Source organism: Stereum hirsutum (assembly GCF_000264905.1).
Source record: "Stereum hirsutum FP-91666 SS1 unplaced genomic scaffold STEHIscaffold_7, whole genome shotgun sequence".
NCBI lineage: Eukaryota > Fungi > Basidiomycota > Agaricomycetes > Russulales > Stereaceae > Stereum > Stereum hirsutum.
The window spans coordinates 951,593-973,385 of record NW_006763137.1 but is presented as its reverse complement, the minus strand read 5'-3'; the positions used below and the strand labels follow the sequence as shown (position 1 = coordinate 973,385).

Sequence of the window (21,793 nt, the reverse complement as noted above, 5' to 3'; positions counted from 1 at the left end):
CCCCCCCCCCCCCCCCCCCCCCCCCCCCCTTCCGTTCTCCCCTTCTGAATATGGTACGCCCCCCTCCGACCACAATGGAGCTAAATCGGCTTGGATTTGGAGGTCTGGATTCCCAGTAGGCTCGTCGTTGTTGCTGGCGGTACCGGCAGTGCGTGCGCGACGCCAACTCTGTACCTTTCTTTTCTTTCTTTCTTTGGTGCCGTTGGGGGAGTTTTTGCACTTTGAGTTTATTCTACCGAGGCTAGGCCTCCCTTTTTTCTCTTGGTACAGCGTCAGCCTCTTCATGGCCCAGGAGATTAGTATTACCTCTTCGGAGCGAAGCCAACAGACGGTTTTCAATGTATTCTCGTGCCTGTGTGTACTAGCAGTGTATACGATATTTATACTCCATTGTCTGTATCATCTGTGAGAAAGTCGTTCTTGAGCATTCAGGTCTGTTGATTGCTAGTAATAAAGCCACGCAGAGAGTTGATACCAACACTTTTGCATGTGTATTCGAAGAGTTACGACCATAGAAACTCCGAGTCTAAAACTCAACCTGTATCGCGTTTTCTACTATAGTGCTTAGTGGACCCACCTGAAAAATTATATCATTATAGACGCCTTCAAATTTAAGACATTGCACTGGAAAACTGACCTCGCTAGAACCGGGCGAAATAGCCCCTTTCTCAAGCAGCAGTTGCACAATGGCTTCGTGCTCATCAGACAACGCCGCCTGGAGCGCACTGTTGTACAGGCCGCCCTGGACATTCATGTCGGCCCCCTTCTCAAGTAGCAGCCGCACGATACCTTCATAACCGCCAGACGACGCCGCCTGTAGTGCATTGCCATAAAAGCCACCTTGGGCATTCACATCGGCCCCCTTCTCTAGCAGCCGCTGTACGATGGCCTTGTGCCCATTAGAGGATGCCGCCTGGAGCGCATTCCCATAATGGCCACCTTTGGCATTTACGTCGGCCCCCTTCTCCAGCAACAGCCACGTGATAGCTTCATAACCCCCAGATGATGCTGCTTGGAGCGCATTTCCGTACTGGCCGCCCTGGGCATTCACGTCGGCATCCTTCTCGAGTAGCAGCCGCACAATGACTTCATGGCCGCGAGACGAGGCAGCCTGGAGTGCATTTCCGTACTCACCACCCTGAGCGTTCACGTCGGCCTCCTTCTCGAGTAGTAGCCGCACAATAGCTTCGTGACCGCCGCAAATCGCCGCCTGGAGCGCATTACCATACAAGCCTCCCTGGGCGTTCACGTATGCCCCTTTCTCGAGCAGCGAGCGCACAATGGCATTGTGGCCGTTACATGATGCCGCCTGGAGTGCATTCCCATAATGGCCACCCTTCGCGTTCACATCGACCTTCTGCTCAAGGAGCAGTCGCACAATGGCTTCGTGACCGCCAGATGAGGCAACCTGGAGTGCATTGCCGTAAAAGCCGCCCTGAACATGGACGTCGGCACCTGTCTCGAGCAGCAGCCGCACTGTGGTATCGTGACCGCCAAACGACGCTGCCTGGAGCGCAGTGTCGTGACTGCCACCCTTGGCATTCATGTTGGCCCCCTTCTCGAGCAGCAGCCGCACGATAGCCTCGTGACCGCGGAACGATGCAGCCTGGAGCGCATTGCCGTATTCACCGCCCTGGGCATTCACATCGGCTCCTTTCTCGAGCAAAAGGATCACGACGGCTTCGTGACCACGAGATGATGCGGCCTGGAGTGCGTTGTTGTAGGTGCCGCCCGGAGCATTCACATAGGCACCATTCTCTATCAAGAGTTTGGACACTCTGACAAAACCTGCCCGTGCTGCGTAGAAGAGGGGAGGAGGGATATCATGAGGTGATCGGGATAGTTCTCTTTGATAAATATCACGATCGACATCATATATTCGGATCGAGTTGACGAAGGCCATGGGAGATTGGAGGAGGTTCAAAGCGAGGTCGGCCAGGGCATCGGTGTGAGCGAGTCCGACATGGCTCATCCAATGTTCTGCTGCATAACAAACGAGGGGGAAGGGCCCAATATCATCCGGAGACTCTTCCGTGAACTGCATCAAATATGTGACACAGGTGCGGGCGATGAAGTCATGGGCGAGCTGTGAATCGAATAGATAGTTTTGTCCATGGCGGCGCTCGATATCAGTGGTAAGATACTCCTTGACGGAGAAGTGCGAGAGCTCTAGAAGACCAGTTTCAGAAAGTCGGACCAAACTGGAGCACATAGTAAGGATCTCTCGTGGCTCAGGAAATCGGTCTTCCGGCATGAATTGCGGTGGGTCATTATCGAAATCGATGGCCAACACCTCCGCAACCTCCTCCAGTTTGACTGGACGCATAGAGAACGCAAGCCACTTCAATGTAGCCTGAACGTACTCAGAATGATCTGGATGGATGAGCTGAAAGATCCTGTCATACGTTTCGTACAGTGTCTTTGGCAGAGAGACCAAGTGCTTTCTGAGCGCCTTTGGGCCGGGGCATGTACGAATGATGTCTAGCTGGCAGAAAACCCATCGAAACCTATATAGTTTTATGAGCATCGTTTGAGAACACAACACGATATAAAGACTCACATGCCGTGTGCGCCTTGAATCAAACATGTTTCTATATCCTGTTTCTGTTCGGGTTTCCATTTCGAAAGGGATTGGTCATGCTGCAAGGCAGCACGAACATGATAGGCAATATCTCGATCAACGAGAGAGGTCTGAAGACTGAATTCTACTGAGAGCGGCAGCAGGCGAACATTCAAGTCCTCTTCCTTCCGGCTCGTGAGCAAAATATGCAGACCGCCAAGTTTCCACTTCGTGATCTCCTCGAGGAGATCCATGACAGTCTCTCGCTCGGAACATTCGTCAAGAGCGTCGATGACGATGTAAACGCTGCAGAAGACGTCGACTATCATCTCTTTGAGAGTTGTTACTAGACTGTCCAGTGTAGGCCGTAAGACCCCATTCCGATGAGTGGCATAGAGCCGGTCCAAAACGGCAGGCATTTCCGAGCAACGCGAGGCGAGCTGATCAACGAGGGACGATACTAGTCCCAGACAAGACTGTTTTCCCGAGTCCCTGAAGTCGAAGTAAAAGTAGGCAAGAGCAACGGATGAGTCGACTGCGGAATTGAACTCGATGTCCTGTATGATTGTGGAACTGGAATAGAGTAGCGTCAGTCACAGGGTCAGTCATCTACTTCAGGCATACGCACGATAATACGCTCTTCCCGCACCCGGCTACCAGTAAAAACGATCAGCATTTGCGGATTGATTGGACACGAATGACTTACGGCCACCGGTGACCCATAGCAAAGAGTTATGCTTGGTCTTCCAGCGCTTGTACTGGGTAGCTTGGATGAACCACGATCCGGTCCCGGCTCTCCGCATCTTTCGAGTGCTCTCGTAAATTGACAATGGCGACGGGGATGCCAGCCACCGATGGAATTCACGACGATGCTGGTCGGCTACATGAAAAGTCAGAAGCTTTAGAATATCACCCGTATGCGACACAAGGTACTGACAAAGAAATGGTAAGATTTTCTCGGAATTTTGCGTGACATACCCCCGAATTTCTTCGAGTATGATTTGACTCTCTTGAGAACTACCTACGACACAGGCAATTCAAATCAATGTCAGAAACGGGAGACGTGTATTTTTGTCATACCAGATATCGTCTCGGCTTCCTGAGCGATCTTCGTAAGCATCGACTTAGTAGTGCTCAGAACGTCCATGCCCTGTTGATCGGCTGAAAGTACAACGCGGTGGGGTTGATCGCAGATGTAGGACAGCTGCACAATAGGCAAACGAACCTTTCATCCTAGTCTCCAGTTGTGAGAGGATATTACTCGAAACCGAAAGCGTAGCAGCTGCAACGGCTTGGCCTTCTTGAGCAGTCAGCTTGTCTAATTTCGTCAGCGCGTCTTGGACAAGGCTGTTCTCTCCGACCAAGGTCTTGAAGTATGTGACTGCCGAAAGCAACCTGTCATTTCTCTTTGTGCAAACCGGATACTTTCTTTCACTCACCCGCACGCTTTTCTCTCGTGAGCCTAGTCGCCACTCCCAAGATCGACAGGAGGTGAGCAAGGATCTTTACGATCACCTCCTTCATCAGAGGTAGAATATTGTGTTCGAGATACACGTTGAGGCGACCGAGGAAGTTGCTGAGACTTTCAAAGATGTCAATCATCGAATCATAGTTTTTGCTAACCCCGTCGGAGGCCTATTATACAAAACAATAATTATGGGATATTCAACTTGAGCGTGACCATACATGAAAAGCTAACCTCAAGCAGAACTCCAATAGCAACGAATATCGTCTTTCCCGGAGCAAAAGCCTGATTGTCAAACATATCCAATCAGCATCGTCACAAGCGATCATCGGTTCGCACGCACCAAGCTAGCTCCTTCTCCTGCTATCTCCGCCATCAACTTCACGATCTTGACGATAGGCTTCAACACGTCTCTCAGGCTCTTTCCCTTAGCTCGGCTGTCCTCCATATCTTTCCGATCCCTTGTTAGAGCCGTCAGGATAGCCTCCGCGCTGTCGGCAGAGTCTAAAGTAGACAAGGGAAGCGATTTGGCCTTCGTCTCCGATTTGTACTTGTCCACGGCGTCGTTCCAGATGGCAGAGAAACTTTGAGTGCCCGTCATCGAATAAGAACTATCGAGAGATGCCAAAGAAAGCCGTTTGATGAGGAGAGCCGAATATTGAGGAGTGAGATGTGTGGTGGGGCTCAAGTTCAGACAGGTAAATATCTTCGCTATCGATCTTCTAGTCTGCCTTTGTTTGTTCATCTTTGGTTCGTGATCCCTATGGTTGCGGAGATGCGTATCAGTCGCTTTTGTGCTGGTTATAGTAATTGCACAGGACACTTACCGGAGCCAAGTTTGCGCTTTGGCCCTTGCACAAGCTGGGTATCGTCAGGCGTCGTGCTCTTGTAACAAGTATCGTCAGGAAGGAAGGAAGTATATCCGCAGTATCGTGTCCACGCCTCTGGTTCACGATTACGTTGCCGGCCTGCCTGATTAATGTCGAGAAATGGCGCAGACAAACTAGAGCCTGAGAACCCAAGAAGGCCTAGAAAGTGTCGTAGTCGAGGGAAGGAAGCATGGGACAATCTATAGGGGCCAACTATGCGTCCCACGCTGATCCGCGTCTCTCAGACTCACTAAAGTGGGGACCACTCATCGTACGGAGCACAACCCAAGACTGTCCATGCTCGAGATCATACGCCGGAGCAGAGCGATGGTACACGCCTGCTGGCCTCAAGGGTCATGCACAGTAAGGCAGGTATGAAATACCTGCTTCGTCGACATACCACACCGTTATCCCGTCCTGTGCACGTATGTCCTCGAGTTCGTGTCCATAAGAGTGGTGTTGTCCCTGCGGATAGGGTTTCCCCAGAGTGCGCACTTCCCCGTCGCAGAAGGACTGTTGTAAAAGCCTACCTTTCTCTCGTTGACCGTCCCCGTGAACTGCTCAGAGGGATGATGCTCATCAATGCTGCATAAAATAATTTGAAAGATCACAGTCATACTGGGCCACATCCACTAGTATGAGCTCCTACTACTGCCAGTCCCACGAAATTCAGCACGCACATATCAATCAACTACCGAAACTTCTTCAACGGATCGCTCTTCTTCTTCCCTCCTCTCCCCGCACCACCACCACCACCTCGTCCGCCTCTCCCACCCCTTCCCCTTCCCCGTCCCCTCCCCCTAGCACCGCCCTTCGTAAACGGCACGAAACCAGCCTCACCTTCGCCACCTTGTGCCGGCGCTGTGGCGGGTACGGCTGCGACGTCGCCAGCGGTCGCGGATGCGGGTACGACCGCGACGCGGGGGAGGAGGTACTTCGGGACGTGTTTCATGTGTGATTGGACGCGGGTAGGGTGGAGCGGTTTGTCGTGGCGGAGGAACTCGAGATCCAGAGGATTATCCTCGAAATGGGCCTACAAGTGTGAGAAAAAAGAGAGATCAATACAAACGCCTAGCTGTAAGGGATGATGGGCCGAGCGCAAAGGACGCAAACAAACTCCTCACCTTCAACTTATCCGAGTTCAAAATCTCCTGCTTCAACTCCTTCACCCTCGCCTCCCTAATCGCACTCCTCGTAACCGCCCTAAGCGCATCCTCCATCCTATACCTAAACGCCTCCACCTGCTTCATATCGAACTTATACTCCCTCACCTTCGACCCCCGCGCCCCCTGCTCCCTCTCTATCCTCTCCCACACCACCTCGTCCCGCTCAGTCCCCGCCACCCCGCCCACGACCTTATTCTTCCCGAATTCGCTCTCGGGGACGATGAAGGAGAGGGACATGCCAGAACGGCCGGCACGGGCTGTGCGGCCGACGCGGTGCGTGTAGGAGCGCGAGGAGGGTGGGAGGTCGAAGTTGAGAACGCAGGCGACGTCGATGAAGTCGATGCCGCGGGTGACGCCGTATTCGGAGTCTTTCCGCTTTTTGGGGTGTTTCGATTTGGACTTTTTGGAGGGTTGGGAGGTAGAGGTGGTTTCTGAAGAAGAAGAGAGTTTCGTCTTTTTCGAGGGGGGAGGGGGGGAGGCGGGCGCTTTGCGTTTTTTGGAGGTTGGAGAGGGATCGGTGGGTATGGAATCGCCTTCTTGGTCTTGGGTGGCTGGATCGCGTTGCGTGGCGAGGACTAGAAGGCACTAGTAGTGAGTAGGTGGTATGAGGAGGAGAGGGAATATACGTACATTCTTCTGCTTCCTCGTCTACTTCCTCGACTTCTCGATCGTCCTCGTCCAGCTCTCCCTTGCCGCTCTCATCTGTTGCGATAATGTAATCATACACACCCTTGTTGAATTCCTGAACAACATGGTATCTGCCGTACTTCATCAGCGGCTGATACAGATTCATACGAAATCATTAAAAGCGCACCTTGAGTTAAGGGGTAACTCCGAGTTCAAAACACAGCTCTTGATTGAGAATTGCTCGAGGAAGAGCTTCAGGCGGTAAGACCTGTCGACATCGTTGACAAAGATGATACATTTGCCTTTGATGAGCTTCAGCTTGAGGATAACATAGACGAGCAGGAACTTGTCGACTTCCGAGCACCTATTGCAAAACGGTCAGCTCTGCATTGGAAGCTGGTATGAAAATCGTTAAAAACCCCTACTTGACGGAGTACTGGCTCAAATTCGCCGCCTCATCTTCGTCTTCTTCCAACCTCAGAATCGCCTGTCATAGAGAAGCTCAAGTCAGACAGGACACCATCAGACCATCTACAAGGACCTCACTGGACTCCGAAGAACCAATCCCTTCAACGTCTCGACGTCCTCGGTCATGGTAGCACTCATCAGGAAGCTCTGGAAGACTTTGGGCAGATAGCCGTTGCTGAGGATTTGACGGACGTCTTCATCATGGCCGTAGGAGAATATGAGGTCTGCCTCGTCAATGACGAGTGACTCCAGAGCTCCGAGTTGTAGAGACTATATTGTGTTGATTAGTGGATAAACTCCTGTAAGAAAAGAATGCCATGACAGGTGCGTACCTTGGCCTGAAGAAGGGCCAGCAATTTCGATGGTGTTCCAACCACGACATCAGGCTTCTCAGCAAGTAATGATCTGAACGAAGACATTCAAGAGTCAACGCTCGACCACAAGGTAAGAAGCACAAAAGTACGCACTTCTGTAAATGGGTAGTTGTACCACTCGCAACATTCGAGATGATCACATCCCCCTCACAATATTTGATCAACCCCTTCAAATGTGTCGAAACCTGTTCCGAAAGTTCCTTCGTAGGTACAAGCACCAAAGCCCTCGTAGCCTGCCTAGCCTCATCGCCAGCCCCAAGGTTCTACAACCATACAACACAACGCAAGTCAAACTCACTTGACCGGGGGGTTCGATCCAGGAGGAAACGTACCTACAGCTTTAGCATTCAGGATCTTTTGTACGAGCGGTATACAGTACGCTGCGGTCTTTCCACTTCCTGTACGTGCGCGGGCGAGGACATCACGGTTTTCGAGCGCGAGGGGGATTGCTTTTTGTTGGACGAGGGTGGGACGGGCGAAGCCAAGGTCTGCGAGGGCACGGAGGAGGAGAGGGGAGATTATGTGGGAGAAGGCGGCGAACGTTTGCGGCGACGATGAAGACGAGGAGGACGCCATGGTGAGAGGCGTTGAGAACTCGAAAGCTTCGACTTGGTCGGTGGCGAACGCTTGCTCAGAGAAAACTTGGAGAAAGAGCCGTGGGAATGCTTCGCCACACTCGCCACCCCTCAAAATAAATTGCAAATTCGATCTTTTCTTCAACTCACGTCTCCACACCTTGTCGCTCTCCCTCGGGAACTCCTTCCTGTACCTCTTTTGTTTGTGGATCTGTAGCACGTTACAACGCCAGGTGGTTTATCCAACCATAATAATAGCTCAATATGCAGAGCGACGACGTGATCTGGTCCGCCATCGGGCAGAGTTTCTGCTCGTACAAAGTCAAGTGCGTCCTCCACCTCTTCTTCCACCTCTGCCCCCATGGCTGACTTTCCTCTTGACCGTCCCATCGAATAACAGGACGACCACTCAAAACTTTTGCCGCAACGAGTACAACGTTACCGGATTCTGCTCGAGACAGTCATGTCCGCTAGCCAACTCGCGATATGCGACCGTAAGAGAGAAGGAAGGTGCGTCGATCGCTCGTACCTCGTAAAACGGTATCTAGGTCGATTCTGACTGGTTACTCAATTGACTATGTCGTACGTCGGGCCAACAGGAATACTGTACTTGTATGTGAAAACGATCGAACGCGCCCATTCGCCCGCAAACATGTGGGAGAAAATAAAACTCTCAAATAATTACTCCAAGGCCCTCGAGCAGGTCCGTCCATCTCTTCCTTCCTTTCCCCTCCTATTCGCTCACCTTATCCCTCCCCCTCCCTCTCGTCATTCTACCTCCGCTTCAACGCCATGCCATCCCTCCAGGTCGACAAAGAGCTCATCCACTGGCCCAACTTCACGATCCACAAATGCAAACAGCGCATAACCAAAATCACGCAATACCTCATCAAAATGCGGCGCCTCAAGCTTCGCCAAGACCCGAAACTGGTCGGGATCAAAAAGAAACTGGACAGGCGCGAGACGGTACGCGAGCGGAAAGCGCTCTCCGCGGCGCACCTCGAGAGGAGCATCGAGAAGGAGCTGGTGGAGAGGTTGAAGAGTAAGGCGTATGGCGATGCGCCGTTGAACGTTAATGAGGCGGTGTGGCAGGCCGTGCTGGAGAGGGAGAAGGGGAAAGGCAAGGCTGTGGATGGGGATATGGATATGGATGAGGATGAGGATGAGATGGAGGATGAGGAGAGTGAGGAGGAGGATGAGGAGGAACTGGAGAGGGAGATGGAGTGGGACGAGGATGATGAGAGGGAGTTTGTTAGTGATATCAGCGGGGATGAGGACGGGTTGAGCGATCTGGAAGAAGTCGCGGTGAGTTTTCTATATCGCTCATTCAGCTTCTTGGCATCCTTTGCTTATATGATTATTTTGCACCACCAGGAGGGTATGGGCGACGACGAAGACGACGAGGGCGAGTCTTCAGACGAAGAAAACGAAGACCCGAGAGCCAAGACCGGCAAGGGCAAACCTTCACTAGGCAAGCGGAAGACAATGGCCAGTCGCTTCGAGGCCCAACCCAAGAACAGGCGGAAGCCAAAACGTGCGTCTCCTCCCTCTCTACATTTCTTCCCCTTGTGAATATCCTCGTATCTTCCATTTTACTCACTTTCTTTGTTTCCTTCACCATCTGCAGCGGGTGCACGAATAGAAATCGAGTACGAGAACGAGACGGAGCCGGCGAGGAAGGTCGCTGCTACATCCTGGTAGTACATCAATACACCGAGTAGTCCCTATTCGACCCCGTTCCTTTCAGGCGCATCGTTTTCTGTACTTCATTCATTCTTGTTCATCTCTGTGGGCTTTTTGTTCTGCTTCTATCTATCTGGTCCCATCCAAAATTACCATGTCCCTTACTCTTGCTGTCTTTTGCATCGGAACGTTATTACCGCAAGCTTGTATTGTCTACCACCGAGCCTAGAGTAGAGCTAGGAAAGCCGCTACCCCGAGTGTTAGGAGATAAGATGCAAAGCCTAAAGCACACCCAATTATGCAACATCCAAGATCCGCAATATCTACATTCATCCCCAAAGCAAAATCGAGGACCGAGAGCATCTTGTATACAGCCTGAGAACCGATAAGATATACCACACTATACCACCCTGAGCACCTACTTCCACTTCCACGCCTATAGCACCCCTCTCCAACAAATAAGCCGTATATCCATCTCCATTCCATCTCCAAGTGAACCGACCGCTCCCAACAAGTTCAAAAGTCTCATCCGGGCACCTAAAACGCATGACGAATCTACCTCTCCTTCCTATCCCCCGCATTACTCTGAAGGTCCTCACGCTCCACCCTCTGCATAGGCCTCGACCTCCTCGTCTTCCTCGCCTCCTTCCTCTCTCTTTCTTTCGCCCCATCCCCGTCCCCGTCTTCCAACGCCGTCGAGCGCCCATTAGTTCCCTCCTTCGTCTCCGCGTCCCCCTCCGTCATATGCTTCACTGAAGAAGCAGCAGGGGGCGGACGTGGAGAAGCAGACGGAGGCGGAGATGGAGAAGCAGACGAGGGCGGACTTGGAGAAGCAGACGGGGGCGGAGGCGGAGAAGCGACGACGGTATACCAGAACGAACCAACGAAGACCATGAGCGCGCCCAGTCCCAACTGCGCGTTCCAGCCGTTCCCGAACCACCAGACGCTGAAGCAGAGAGAGATGGCTTTGCGGGTGGTGAGCACGACTTGGGTGCTTACGGACGAGACGCGCTGTTTGTTTTCGTGTCGTGGGAGAGGAGAGCAGACAAGAGAAGAGACGGACGGGCTCGTTTTAGTAAAGATGCAGAGAAAAAGAGAAAAAAAAGAAAGAGGGATGAAGAAAGAGTCACGTACGGACGAAAGCAGATTCACACCGGACACGCAGACGAGTTGCGACAGCAGGTTCGCGGAGAGAATTATATATGGCAGTGGGACGGGTATCCATTCCGCGACAAGGGACGGCACCAGCGGCAAGTCTGGTGATTTGGGGCTTCCGTAGGTGTTCAGACTATGAAGACCGTGTCTGATCTGTGGGATAAAGAAGAGAAACATCGGAAGAGAGAGAGCATGCTGTAAAGGTATATAACACGTCAGGCCAGAAAAAATGGTGCTATGAGGTTTGTGAGGTGTGTGATAACAAGGGGAGGACACGGACCGTATAGAAGACCCCCTCCCTCCAGCAAGGACCATATTTCTTATACGTCCTCTCCTGTAACATACCCAGTATACCCGTGCAGACGAGCGAAGCGGTAAGCATAGCAATGCCTACGAAGTACTGAGGCACATTTTCTTCCGCGTCCGTTGTTGAGTCCGAGTTTGAGGACTTAGACTTGGAGGAGGTAGGTCGGGAGAGTGTGGCGAGGACGACGCCGATGGAGACGAGTGATACCGCAATCTGCGTAAGGAAGATTTGAATCAGCCGATTAGCTCTTTGTAATGGGAGACGGAGACGGAGACGGAGGGTTCGGAGGGTGAAACGAATGCATAAACGATGAGATGAGACGGACGTACGACTTGCCATAGCGAATACTGTTTCTTCATGAAGAATCGTCCGAACAACATTGACACTCCGAGACCTTCCCAAAAACATCAGTTATGGTCCAATGAGCGTAGGAGGATATCAAAGTGATGGCCGAGATCGATGCACAAGTGGAGGCTCTGACATGGGAGAGCGAAACAGAGAAACGAGCACTCACCAGCCGACCTGAACACGATCTGCACCGTCAACGGCACATTATACGCATACACCAAATTATTCAATAACGACCCCGCAGCGAACACGATCACTTGGAGGGCCCATTGATGCAGCGGTACTTGACGCGGTTTGAGCCTCGGGACCGGAAGTGACGTTTTGGAAGAGAGGGTGAAGAAGGAGGGAAGTTGTTGGAGGGTTATGAATGTCATTTGGGCGAAGGTCAGGAAGGAGCCTGGCAGCAAGATGAATTATTGGCGATCAGTTCTGAGTTGAAGAGGTTTGCAAAGGAGTGTGCTGAAGTGGAAATATATGGACTAGGAACGCACCGACGCGAGACTCCATCTTCAACAGTCGTTCATAAGCCCACACATTCCTGTATAAATCAATAAATACAACATCAGCACATTCTCTCATCATTCCACCCACCCGCACGTCCGCCTCTCCCTAACATTGAAAACGCGGAACCAAAAACGTAACGTACGTGCAACATCCTCCGAACACCAACGACACCATAAGCGTATAATCAAATATACTCGCCACCACCGGTCCCACAGGCATCGTCGTTGCTGATGATGATGCCGTCCCGGAGGAAGATAATTTCGCATCACCATTGATCCCACTGGTCTCTTTCGTTCGCGTTTGAGCAGAACCATTCGAGTTCTGGCCGTGGTTGGATAGTCCATTCCCGTTCCCGTTCCCATGAACTCCAACAGAAACATCTACGTTATTATTTCCACGTCGCCTCGACATCGCTCAACGAACCAATTCCACAGAATCTAAAGTCTAGACGAAGACGAAGAGAACCGAGAGTAACGCAAGCCCTCAAGAGACGTCGATGAAGAAGAGCAGAGCAAAGCAAAGCACCGACGCGCGAAGACTAGTACTGGAATCCTAGCTCGAGTGAGAGTGTGTGACAGAGTGAGAGTGAGAACAATACGTGTACGGGAACATGGACATGCCAGTGGAGAAAGAGAAATATGGAGGACCGGAAGCTAAATATAGACGTGGGCGGTCACGGTGCGGTGGCGGTTGCAGTCCAAGGACTTTTCATTGGCTTCGAATTCGCTCGTGGCTGAGTGTACAGTGACGGTTTCCAGCGTTCGGGCGGGTCGAGCTGTGCCTTTTCCGCATGGTTGTCATCCAGTTCAGGTCAGCGTACGGTACAAGGAGGGGAGCACGAAGAAGGAGCATTGAAGTTCACACAAGCTGGCCCGTCGAGGCCCGTCGGCGCAATGCACTGAAAGCAGCCTAAACTCGAAAGAGCCAGATGTGGCCCAAAAGCAAGTAGCAAGCCCAATCAGAGTACAGTAGTGCTGTATATGTATCTCTGTACCACAACCAGACATTGCACGAATTTCATAACGGACGTGACGCGTAAACTCTGGACACCAAACCAAAGCCAGCCAGAAATTAACACAAAAACAAAAACGACCGCAGACCACCTGCCCGGCTACTCTCAACCGCCTCATGCACCACACCACACCACAACATACCTACCACCCAAATATCAAATCCGAAACCTGCCCAAAAACACCCTTCCCTGGCGTCCCCCCTCCGCCTCCACCACCCGCACTCACAATCGGCCTCACAGCACTAGGCATCAGCGCCAACGACCCCGGCAACCCACCCGCCGCACCTCCCGCTGCTCCCCCCGCCGCAGATTTCTTGAACGCAGAAGCAGCAGGCGCGAGTTTGAGTGGGGTGCCCAATCTGGGCGCGGGTGACGTGGGGGACTGGGGTTGACGGAGGGATGGGGAGCGGTTGGGTGGGAAGGGGGGGAGGTCGTCGATGGACATGGGGTCATCGCCGTCACCGCCAGCGCCACCGGTGTTGGAGGGGAGGAGAGCGTTGGAGGGGGATGAGGAGAGGGTTAGGTCGAGGGCGGAGGTGGCGCGGAAGGAGGAGCCGAGGAGGGATTCTGCTTTTACGGGATCCTGGAGTGTCGAAAACGAAACATGGTATGTCTCAGTTTATGAACGCGGACACAGGTCGAACACTGAAGAGGAATTCAAACTCACGGCATACTTGACCCCGACCATCCAGCTCCCACCGATGACCTCCCCGTTCTTTCGCACCGCCCGCATCGCGTCCGCGGGGTTCCTGTACCCGATCCTGAAACAGTTGATGATTTCCGTGTTAGGGTCCGCGTCGGTGCAGTCCCCAAAATGCTTGAAATATTCGGCGGTGACGCTGTATCTATCAGCGGGGTAGCCAAAGACGATCACGTAGATGGGTTCGGTGGCGAGGCTGGGAGCTCTGGCTTGAGACTGGGAGTGGGAGTGGGAGGTTGAACGGTGTGTAGATGCGTGCGGGTCGAACTGGGTAGTAGAAAGAGGTTAGGAGATGGTTCGACTAGACAGGGTAGAAAGGGCGTACGTACTCTTCGTGATGGGAGCGTTGAAGGTTTGTCGGGATATGTGGCGTTTACAATGTCGTTCACGGATACCATCGGAGGTGCGTCCTCGTCCAGCGTTGGGTGGCGCCTATGCACGTGTGAGTAGCCGCCCAGTCAAGGTATCAAAAGTTCAACACACCTCGAACTCTCGAACATGGGATCCTTCCCGAACTCAGACGTCGTGTTCCTCTTCAACGTGTTGGTCATCTTCGCCTTTGTCTGCACAATCGGCAGCTCGTCAACTCGTCCGCCCTGAGGGCTGGTCTGCAACAGAATGCACGTCAGGATCGAAAATGATTGGTCGGACGGTAGCCACTCACACTATTTTGTGACATGGACTGCAAACATCAATGCAAAGTCAACATACGCGCTTCTCGCGTCCAAAAGAGAAAAATCACGCGCCATAAGATAGCCAGGCTGATAATGCGATCTCGACTGTCCGAACCCCTCGTTCATCGAGCTTCCCAAACCCTGCCCTGGCCCAACACTCCACGAGGAGATGCCTCCATGATGATGTCCGCTCGTCGAGCTCGACATCCCAGCAACAGAGAACCCGATCTGAGAGTTGGACATCGAGTGAGAGGGACCTGAGGGACGCGGCATGCCTGTGACTGTGCTCGCGGGGCTGTAAGGGTTGTAGCCGTGTGTGTTCGTGTTCGCGTCCTGGTGGTGGTTCTGGCTGAGGTAGGAAGCCGAGGGCTGGAACTGGGAATTTGTAGAGTACATTTTGGCCACGCGCGTCAGATCGAGTCGGAACGGGCTTGCGGGTCGGCGATTAGATGTGACTGGGACGGAGGACGCGTGAGTGACCGTGACACGGACACAAAAAGTTCGAAAGCAGTCCAAACAAGGAGCCGACTCAGCCGAGCGTCTTGTTTGGTTCCAACGGCCTTGCCAAACAATGACGCCACGTGCGCCAAGATCGTCCACAATCTTTCGACAGGCCCGACCGACTGGCTCCTCACTCATCCTCCGTCTCTGACTTCTGCCTGCTGTATAATCCATCACTTATATTCTTTCCTACTATTCCTCACACAAAATGGCCGACCAAAAACTCTTCCCGTCCATCCGCGACATCGCGGAGCAGACTGAAGCTCTTCCGGAGCACGTGAAGGGTTCTGCAGAAGAGCCAGCAAAGGAGGACGACGATGAGCGTGCCGTACAAGTTATTGAATCTCTGTGCATGTCCTGTAGAGAACAGGTTCGTGTCAATATCATGCACGCATCACTGCATAGCTCACCACTCATTGTGCCCGTGTAATCACAGGGCCAGACACGGATGCTGCTCACCTCCATCCCCTACTTTCGCGAAGTCATCATCATGTCCTTCCGCTGCGAACACTGCGGGTTCGAGAATAACGAGATCCAATCCGCAGGCTCCATCCGACGTACGCTCCTCTCCTCTCCCATCCCCCATCTCCAATACTCCACAATTTTGAGGTTCAAGACCTAACTTGGTGGTGTGCCACAGCCGAAGGAACAGTCTATACCGCCCGCATCCTCGCCCGCTCCGACCTCGACCGCCAAGTCGTCAAATCCGCAACATGCACCGTCACCCTCCCCGAATACGAACTCACGATTCCACCTTCCAAAGGCCAACTAACGACCGTCGAAGGCATTGTCCGTGACATCGTTCGAGACCTCTCTCTCGACCAACCCCTCCGTCGGATCCAAGAACCGGAAACGTATGCGAAGATTCAAACACTAGTCGACAAGCTGAAGCTCATTTTGGCTGACAACGGTGACGATGAGGATGAGTGGGATGGGGAGGGCAAGGCTAAGGGATCGGTCGAGGGTGGTGAGCTGGGAAAGAAGGACTTATTGAAGGCGGCGCAGAAGGATGCGCCTATGCCCATGTTTACGATCAAGCTCGATGATCCGAGTGGGAACTCGTTTATCGAATTCGTGCAGAGTATGTCGGATCCGAAGTGGAACCTCCGGACGTATCATCGGACGAAGGAACAGAACATCGCTCTCGGCTTGGTCGCAGCAGATCAAGCACCGGAAGATGGCGATGGGAAGCAGTTGCAGAGTGTGGCGGAGGGTGCTGAGGGTGAAGGCGAGGGTGAAGAGGGGATTGGTGGTGGTGCGGATGGTCAGAACGAGGAGATCTTTGTGTTTAAGGGGATTTGTTCGAGTTGTGGACACGATCTGGATACGTTGATGAAGAAGGTGTCGATCCCATATTTCAAGGTGCGTTTCCCTTTCCCAACCAAAATCATCACCTTCAAAGCTTGATATAGACCGTGTTGATCCTTACTCTACGATGGGCATTATGAATAGGACATTCTCATCATGTCCACAAATTGTGACCGATGCGGGTACAGAGATAACGAAGTCAAATCCGGCGCCGCCATTTCAGAGCTCGGAAAAAAAATCACACTCAAAGTCGAAGACCGCGAGGACCTCAGTCGAGACATTCTCAAGGTCCGTCTCCATTCCTTCTTCCTTTCCCCTCTCCGTCCACATTTTGACTCTGACTCTGACATTATATGTTACGTTACCTTCGACGTCATCGCAGAGCGAGTCCTGCGGCCTCTCAATCCCCGAAATCGACCTCGTCCTCCAACCCGGCACGCTCGGCGGCCGATTCACCACGCTCGAAGGCATCCTCGACCAAGTCTACGAAGAGCTTTCCACCAAAGTCTTCGAGACCGGCGAATTCAGCAACCTCTCCGTCCCTGACGGCGGCGACTCGAGCGTCCGCGACGCCGCGGGGCACACCACCTTCGAAGGATTCCTCCGCGCGCTGAAGGAGGTGAAGAGCGCGGAACGTCCGTTCACGTTGATATTGGACGATCCGCTTGCGAATTCGTATTTGCAGAATATATATGCGCCGGATGAGGATCCGAATATGGAGAGTGTGGTTTATGAGAGGACGTGGCAGCAGAATGAGGAGTTGGGGTTGAATGATATGAAGGTCGAGGGGTATGAAGAGGATGCGAAGGAGGATGTGAAGGAGGGGAAGACAGAAGAGACGAAGGAAGGGGAGAAGACAGAAGAGAGGAAGGCATGATATGGAACGATGGTCTCGTCGAGGATCTGGGTGTAGATTGTAAGTGTAGGAGGGAATTCGAGAAGACAAGAACAAAATTGTATGCTTGTACACAGTAGATGGTGTTTGTAGCCCTAGACCGCAATGCTCACACTCTTGTTAAACTGTAGTAGAAGCGAGTTCGCACTCGATCCGATGGGTCTTAATGGTAAATCATCGAACAAGATCTTCCGTTGAACGGGGAATAATTGACGACAAGATACATACTTCTCAACAACTTACAACATTGTTTCTCTACCAATACCGTACTTCCATCTTCTCCCTTCCCCTTACACTTCACGCACTCTTCACATCTCCGATCAACAAATCCCTCGCCTCAACATACCTCTCCCTCGTCCCCCTAACCACCTCCTCACTCATAGTCCACCCCTCTCCATTCCCCTCCTTCCCACCCTCCAACCCCTTCTTGAACCCCTCACTCCTCAACCAATCCCTCAAGTACTGCTTATCGAAGCTCGCCTGGGGGCCTCCCGGCTTATAAGCGTCCAAAGGCCAGTAGCGAGACGAATCGGGTGTGAGTGCTTCGTCGATCAGGATGAGTTGGTCAGGTTCTGAAGGCGACGAGGAGGGAAGGAGTCCGAATTCGAATTTCGTGTCGGCGAGGATGAGTCCGCGCGAGTGGGCGTAGGCTTGTGCGGTGCTGTAGAGCCGGATGGCGACCTCCTCGACGAGGGCACAGAGGTCTCTGCCAATCAATTGTGCAGCTGCAATTTGTAGAGATGATGGTCAGTGGGTGCAGATTATAAAAAGACAATGAAGTGATGGTAGAGACCTTGTTCTGGCGAGATGTTCTCGTCGTGTTGACCCTGCTCTGCTTTCGTCGAGGGCGTGAAGAGCGGTGTAGGGAACTTGTCTGATTCCTTGAGACCGGGAGCAACTGCGATCCCGTGCACCGTCCCTGACTTCTGATACTCTGACCACGCAGAACCTGAATACGAACAGAATAATATGAGCGGGCCACAACAACGACAGCAGCACAAAAGTGAAGGGACGTACCAGTGATATAACCCCTCACAATGGCCTCGAGCATGATCACTTTTGCCTTTTTAACGAGCATAGTCCGCCCCTCGAGCTGATCCTTATACTTCTTAACCTCCTCCGGCATCTCGTCGATATTCGTCGTGACGACATGGTTAGGAATGATATCCTTCAGCATCTCAAACCAGAACGACGATATCTCCGTTAAGAGTTTGCCTTTGTCCGGGATGCCCTACAGCAGTGCGAAGCATCAGGAACGTGTGCCTCAGGAGGTGTTGGGCGTAGATGAGGAGCAGAGATTGCTTCGAGAGACAGGACGGACGTTTTGGAGGATGACATCGTATGCAGATATACGATCGCTGGCTACGAAGAGGAGATGGTCGGACGAGGAAGTCGAGTAGATGTCTCTGACTTTGCCTTTTGAGAGAAGCGTGAGCCCTGGCAGGTCAGAGTGGAGGAGCGCGGTCATCTTTGTCGGAGTGGATGGTGGAAGTGACTCGCAAAGGGCCTGAAGCAAAATATCTGAGTGGCGGGCACTCTACGCCACACACGTTTTTGGGGCCACACGCTGGATTCTTGCAAAAATCCAACTAAGATGATATTTATCGTCTTCTCTCCTCTTCTCTCCCGCCATGAAAATATGTCGTCCTGTCTAAGCTCGGCTTTTTTCTTTCTTCAGGCTCAAACGCTCCAAGATAATTCACATCGATAATAGAATCAAAGAGAAACATCGTTTGAACATCGTATATAGTACTGCATACAGGAACGGAAATACAGGGCCAGACTACTAAGAGCGTCTGTTGGCTTCCCTCCGAGGAGGTACTGGTCTCCTGGGCCACGAAGAGGCCGACGCCATACCAGGAGAAAAAGGGAGGCATAGCCCCGGTAGAATACACTAGAAGTGCGAAAACTCCACCCAACGAAGTCAAAGAAAGTCTGAAAGAAGAAAGAAAAATGTCCATTATTGGCGTCGCGCATACACTGTATGTACCGCCAGCAACGGCGATGGGCACACCACGAATCCGGACCTCCAGAATAATTCAGGGGATAATTTCCAAGTCGTCAGCTCCATTGTGGTCGAAGATGGGCGTACCATGGCCAGTCCCTCGAAGACTTGAATCCAAAGGCTCTCTCTACCTTGCCCACGTTAGGGTCATTTATTAGCGTCGCACGCACGGCCGGTACCACCGACGACGACGATGGGCACACTAGGGATCAGGACCTCCAAGAAGGTAATGCAGGGGATAATGCCGGGACGTCAGCTCCATTGTGGCCGGAAGAGGGCGTACCGTGGCCAGTCCGACGAAGGGGAATCTGCAGAATACTCCAGTCCAAAGGCTCTCTCTCTCTGCCTTGCCCGTTTGAGGGTCATTCCTATACAAGCACATCGACGTGAGCATACAATCAATATCATGGCTAAAGCCCAAACGAAAGGTAACGCACGGGGGCCACAAAGGCAGGACACGGCGCTCGTGCCGAACTGGGGGAGAGAACCCCAACGAGCGGGGGGCGTCTGTTAGCTTCCCTCCGAAGAGGTACTAATCCCCTGAGCCACGAAGAGGCCGACGCCATACCAGGAGACATAAAAAAGAGAAAGCGACACCCCCGAAGGGGGTCAAGCATGTTCAAAAATTGGACCATCCCCAGGACGATGCGCGACACTGGCCGGCATGTCCTTTAATGAGGGGTCAGGGGACTATGTCCTGGGAAGCCACTGCATATCCCTCGAGGTTCTTGAGGCCAACGCAACGCGACTCTGCGTACATCCCCGTGACACCGGGCCCATGGCCTGTCGATCGCGTCGCGAGCAATCCCAATCCGATACGGTCCCGGCTTCAGGTCTTGATGTTGAGTTTTGATACCGGTATCCAATAGGGCGGCCTGCGCAAATGAAGACGAGTTAGTATAGTGAACTCTAAAAAGGAGAGGAGCGGCGCGAAAGGGTGTGAGACGAAATAGGAGAACGGCATTGGTGAGCAGCAGTCAACGCGATGAAGGGGGACTGCGCGGACGTGTGCAACAACAGCGACGACGTTCGCGGCCAAAGACGTGGATAATGTACAGAGGGTAAAGGATGGTTGAAGGCAAGGAAGGGTAGAGCGAGTGAGTGTAAAAGAAAAGTCGAAGTAACTCACCTAGGGTCCAGTCGAACTCGGCGCGGGAGGGAGGAGATGGTGGTGGTAGAGGAGAGAGAAGATGGGAGACCATAAGCGAGCTCAGGTGGAGCTTTATATGCCAGAGAAACGATTCAAACTCCTCCCGGCAAGAGGCACTGGGACAATAGAGCGGAGAAACATAACGAGGCCCAACAGTCCGAGCCCATGAGGGAACAAAAGAAGGTCTTATCTGATGGCACCGCATGCAAGCCGCGGCACCCAGAGATAAAGGCATTGTACCGCATTTGGCAGCGAATGCTGGGACCCACAAAGAGCTGTGGCGCGTGTTTGAGAGAACAAAATGGCGCTTATCTCGATAACCGCTGGGCTGTTTCGCATGAAAATTGCATCGCTTTGCGCGCGTTTACCGCTAGAGTACTATAGTTGAAGGGGATGAGGGGGAACAAAAAGGGAGAGCTGCAAGGAGACGGAGAGCGCAGTGTTTGTGCCGTTGTTTGGCACCATTATGAATTTCAAAGTTGGTTTGGAAGAAAGAACTCCGAACCGGTCCGCGTGGATTAGCGGACTGAGATTCACGTAGCTTGTCGCATTTTCTACCGGCCCGTTCGAAAAAGCCCTTATTCTCGATGAGGGTGCACAGAACAGAATGGTGGACTGGGAGGCAAGGGGGTGGCAGGAATAAAATAAAAAACCGGATGTAGGGGGGGGAGGGGGGCCCGGAGGGCCCTTAAACGTGAACTGTCCGGACATTACGGGAGGTCCTACGGCAGCCATTTGGAGGGTTCTTGGGGCTCATATATGATTATCTTTGTACATAGTGCTGGTAGAACTGTGAATAGAAGATGTTTTGAGTGTAAAAAGGATAATAATGAATACTTTTAGGCTAGGTTAAGCTAAGGTCGACGTCGGTCATCCCCTCCCCTAGCCTAGGCTAGGTTAAGCTAAGGTCGACGTCGGTCATCCCCTCCCCTAGCCTAGGCTAGGTTAAGCTACGGTCGACGTCGGTCATCCCCTCCCCTAGCCTAGGCTAGGTTAAGCTACGGTCGACGTCGGTCATCCCCTCCCCTAGCCTTAGGCTAGGTTACACCGACATTCATCAAAGCAATGAGTTGATACCACAATAACCCTCCGTTTTGATCTTTTATGTTGTGTGAAAGTATTAAATAAATCATTTTAAAATCATTTAAATATTCGAGGGGGGGAGGGGGGAGGGGGGTGAGGCCTTAAACGCGAAAGGTAAGATCCGGTACAGAATTTTACGCTTGCCACCCCCTTGCTGGGAGGTGGCAATGGCAGAGTGGCGTCAAGTGCCTGATTTCAAATTATGACACGTCGAGAAACCCTGAGAAACCTCGGAGGTTTCCGACGACACCGTCCACACCCCTTCTTATCAGCTCCGAGTAACTACTGCTAGAACTGACACGACTCTGAGTGTCGCTTTATATAAATGCTAACATCGTCGCAGAGTCTAAAAACCTGATTTGTC

At 52.5% G+C, this 21,793-nt stretch overlaps 8 protein-coding genes across 8 annotated transcripts; 2 read left to right on the top strand and 6 right to left on the bottom strand.

Annotated features, from left to right (window-relative positions):
• Positions 1-351: 351 nt before the first annotated feature.
• On the bottom strand, positions 352-1,039 carry STEHIDRAFT_121509 (uncharacterized protein). The gene is made up of 3 exons (XM_007304223.1): positions 638-1,039; positions 480-577; positions 352-403 (listed from the first exon to the last, which is right to left on the bottom strand). The coding sequence occupies exons 1-2, from the start codon at positions 752-754 to the stop codon at positions 527-529; spliced, it is 168 nt and encodes a 55-aa protein (XP_007304285.1). The 5' UTR covers positions 755-1,039; the 3' UTR covers positions 352-403; positions 480-526.
• Positions 1,040-2,560: 1,521 nt separating this feature from the next.
• STEHIDRAFT_97305 (uncharacterized protein) lies at positions 2,561-4,108 on the bottom strand (the record flags this gene model as incomplete). Its single annotated transcript, XM_007304222.1, has 7 exons — positions 4,000-4,108; positions 3,786-3,941; positions 3,641-3,721; positions 3,498-3,581; positions 3,267-3,440; positions 3,189-3,213; positions 2,561-3,133 (listed from the first exon to the last, which is right to left on the bottom strand). Coding segments are annotated over exons 1-7 (1,176 nt in total), but the record flags the coding sequence as incomplete, so codon positions are not given.
• Positions 4,109-5,489: 1,381 nt separating this feature from the next.
• On the bottom strand, positions 5,490-8,105 carry STEHIDRAFT_97301 (DEAD-domain-containing protein; the record flags this gene model as incomplete). Its single annotated transcript, XM_007304221.1, has 9 exons — positions 5,490-5,927; positions 6,019-6,635; positions 6,691-6,818; positions 6,875-7,051; positions 7,113-7,174; positions 7,234-7,425; positions 7,488-7,560; positions 7,623-7,792; positions 7,866-8,105. 9 exons carry the CDS (start codon positions 8,103-8,105, stop codon positions 5,586-5,588), a joined length of 2,001 nt encoding a protein of 666 aa, XP_007304283.1. The 3' UTR covers positions 5,490-5,585.
• A 263-nt stretch (positions 8,106-8,368) lies between these two features.
• On the top strand, positions 8,369-9,805 carry STEHIDRAFT_57261 (Mak16 protein; the record flags this gene model as incomplete). Its single annotated transcript, XM_007303901.1, has 6 exons — positions 8,369-8,430; positions 8,505-8,614; positions 8,704-8,807; positions 8,912-9,409; positions 9,482-9,638; positions 9,732-9,805. The coding sequence occupies 6 exons, from the start codon at positions 8,369-8,371 to the stop codon at positions 9,803-9,805; spliced, it is 1,005 nt and encodes a 334-aa protein (XP_007303963.1).
• A 537-nt stretch (positions 9,806-10,342) lies between these two features.
• Positions 10,343-12,275, bottom strand: STEHIDRAFT_57345 (UAA-domain-containing protein; the record flags this gene model as incomplete). The annotated part of the gene is made up of 7 exons (XM_007303911.1): positions 10,343-10,798; positions 10,922-11,137; positions 11,223-11,462; positions 11,579-11,643; positions 11,746-11,994; positions 12,089-12,135; positions 12,244-12,275. 7 exons carry the CDS (start codon positions 12,273-12,275, stop codon positions 10,343-10,345), a joined length of 1,305 nt encoding a protein of 434 aa, XP_007303973.1.
• Positions 12,276-13,255: 980 nt separating this feature from the next.
• Positions 13,256-14,883, bottom strand: STEHIDRAFT_156919 (uncharacterized protein; the record flags this gene model as incomplete). The annotated part of the gene is made up of 6 exons (XM_007304220.1): positions 13,256-13,696; positions 13,781-14,080; positions 14,143-14,245; positions 14,297-14,416; positions 14,480-14,495; positions 14,556-14,883. 6 exons carry the CDS (start codon positions 14,881-14,883, stop codon positions 13,256-13,258), a joined length of 1,308 nt encoding a protein of 435 aa, XP_007304282.1.
• Positions 14,884-15,154: 271 nt separating this feature from the next.
• STEHIDRAFT_121505 (zf-ZPR1-domain-containing protein) lies at positions 15,155-17,310 on the top strand. Its single transcript, XM_007304219.1, has 5 exons — positions 15,155-15,358; positions 15,425-15,545; positions 15,629-16,350; positions 16,441-16,584; positions 16,679-17,310. Exons 1-5 carry the CDS (start codon positions 15,197-15,199, stop codon positions 17,171-17,173), a joined length of 1,644 nt encoding a protein of 547 aa, XP_007304281.1. The 5' UTR covers positions 15,155-15,196; the 3' UTR covers positions 17,174-17,310.
• Positions 17,311-17,488: 178 nt separating this feature from the next.
• Positions 17,489-18,659, bottom strand: STEHIDRAFT_57744 (SAICAR synthetase; the record flags this gene model as incomplete). Its single annotated transcript, XM_007303949.1, has 5 exons — positions 17,489-17,916; positions 17,985-18,021; positions 18,091-18,140; positions 18,209-18,422; positions 18,513-18,659. 5 exons carry the CDS (start codon positions 18,657-18,659, stop codon positions 17,489-17,491), a joined length of 876 nt encoding a protein of 291 aa, XP_007304011.1.
• Positions 18,660-21,793: the final 3,134 nt, after the last annotated feature.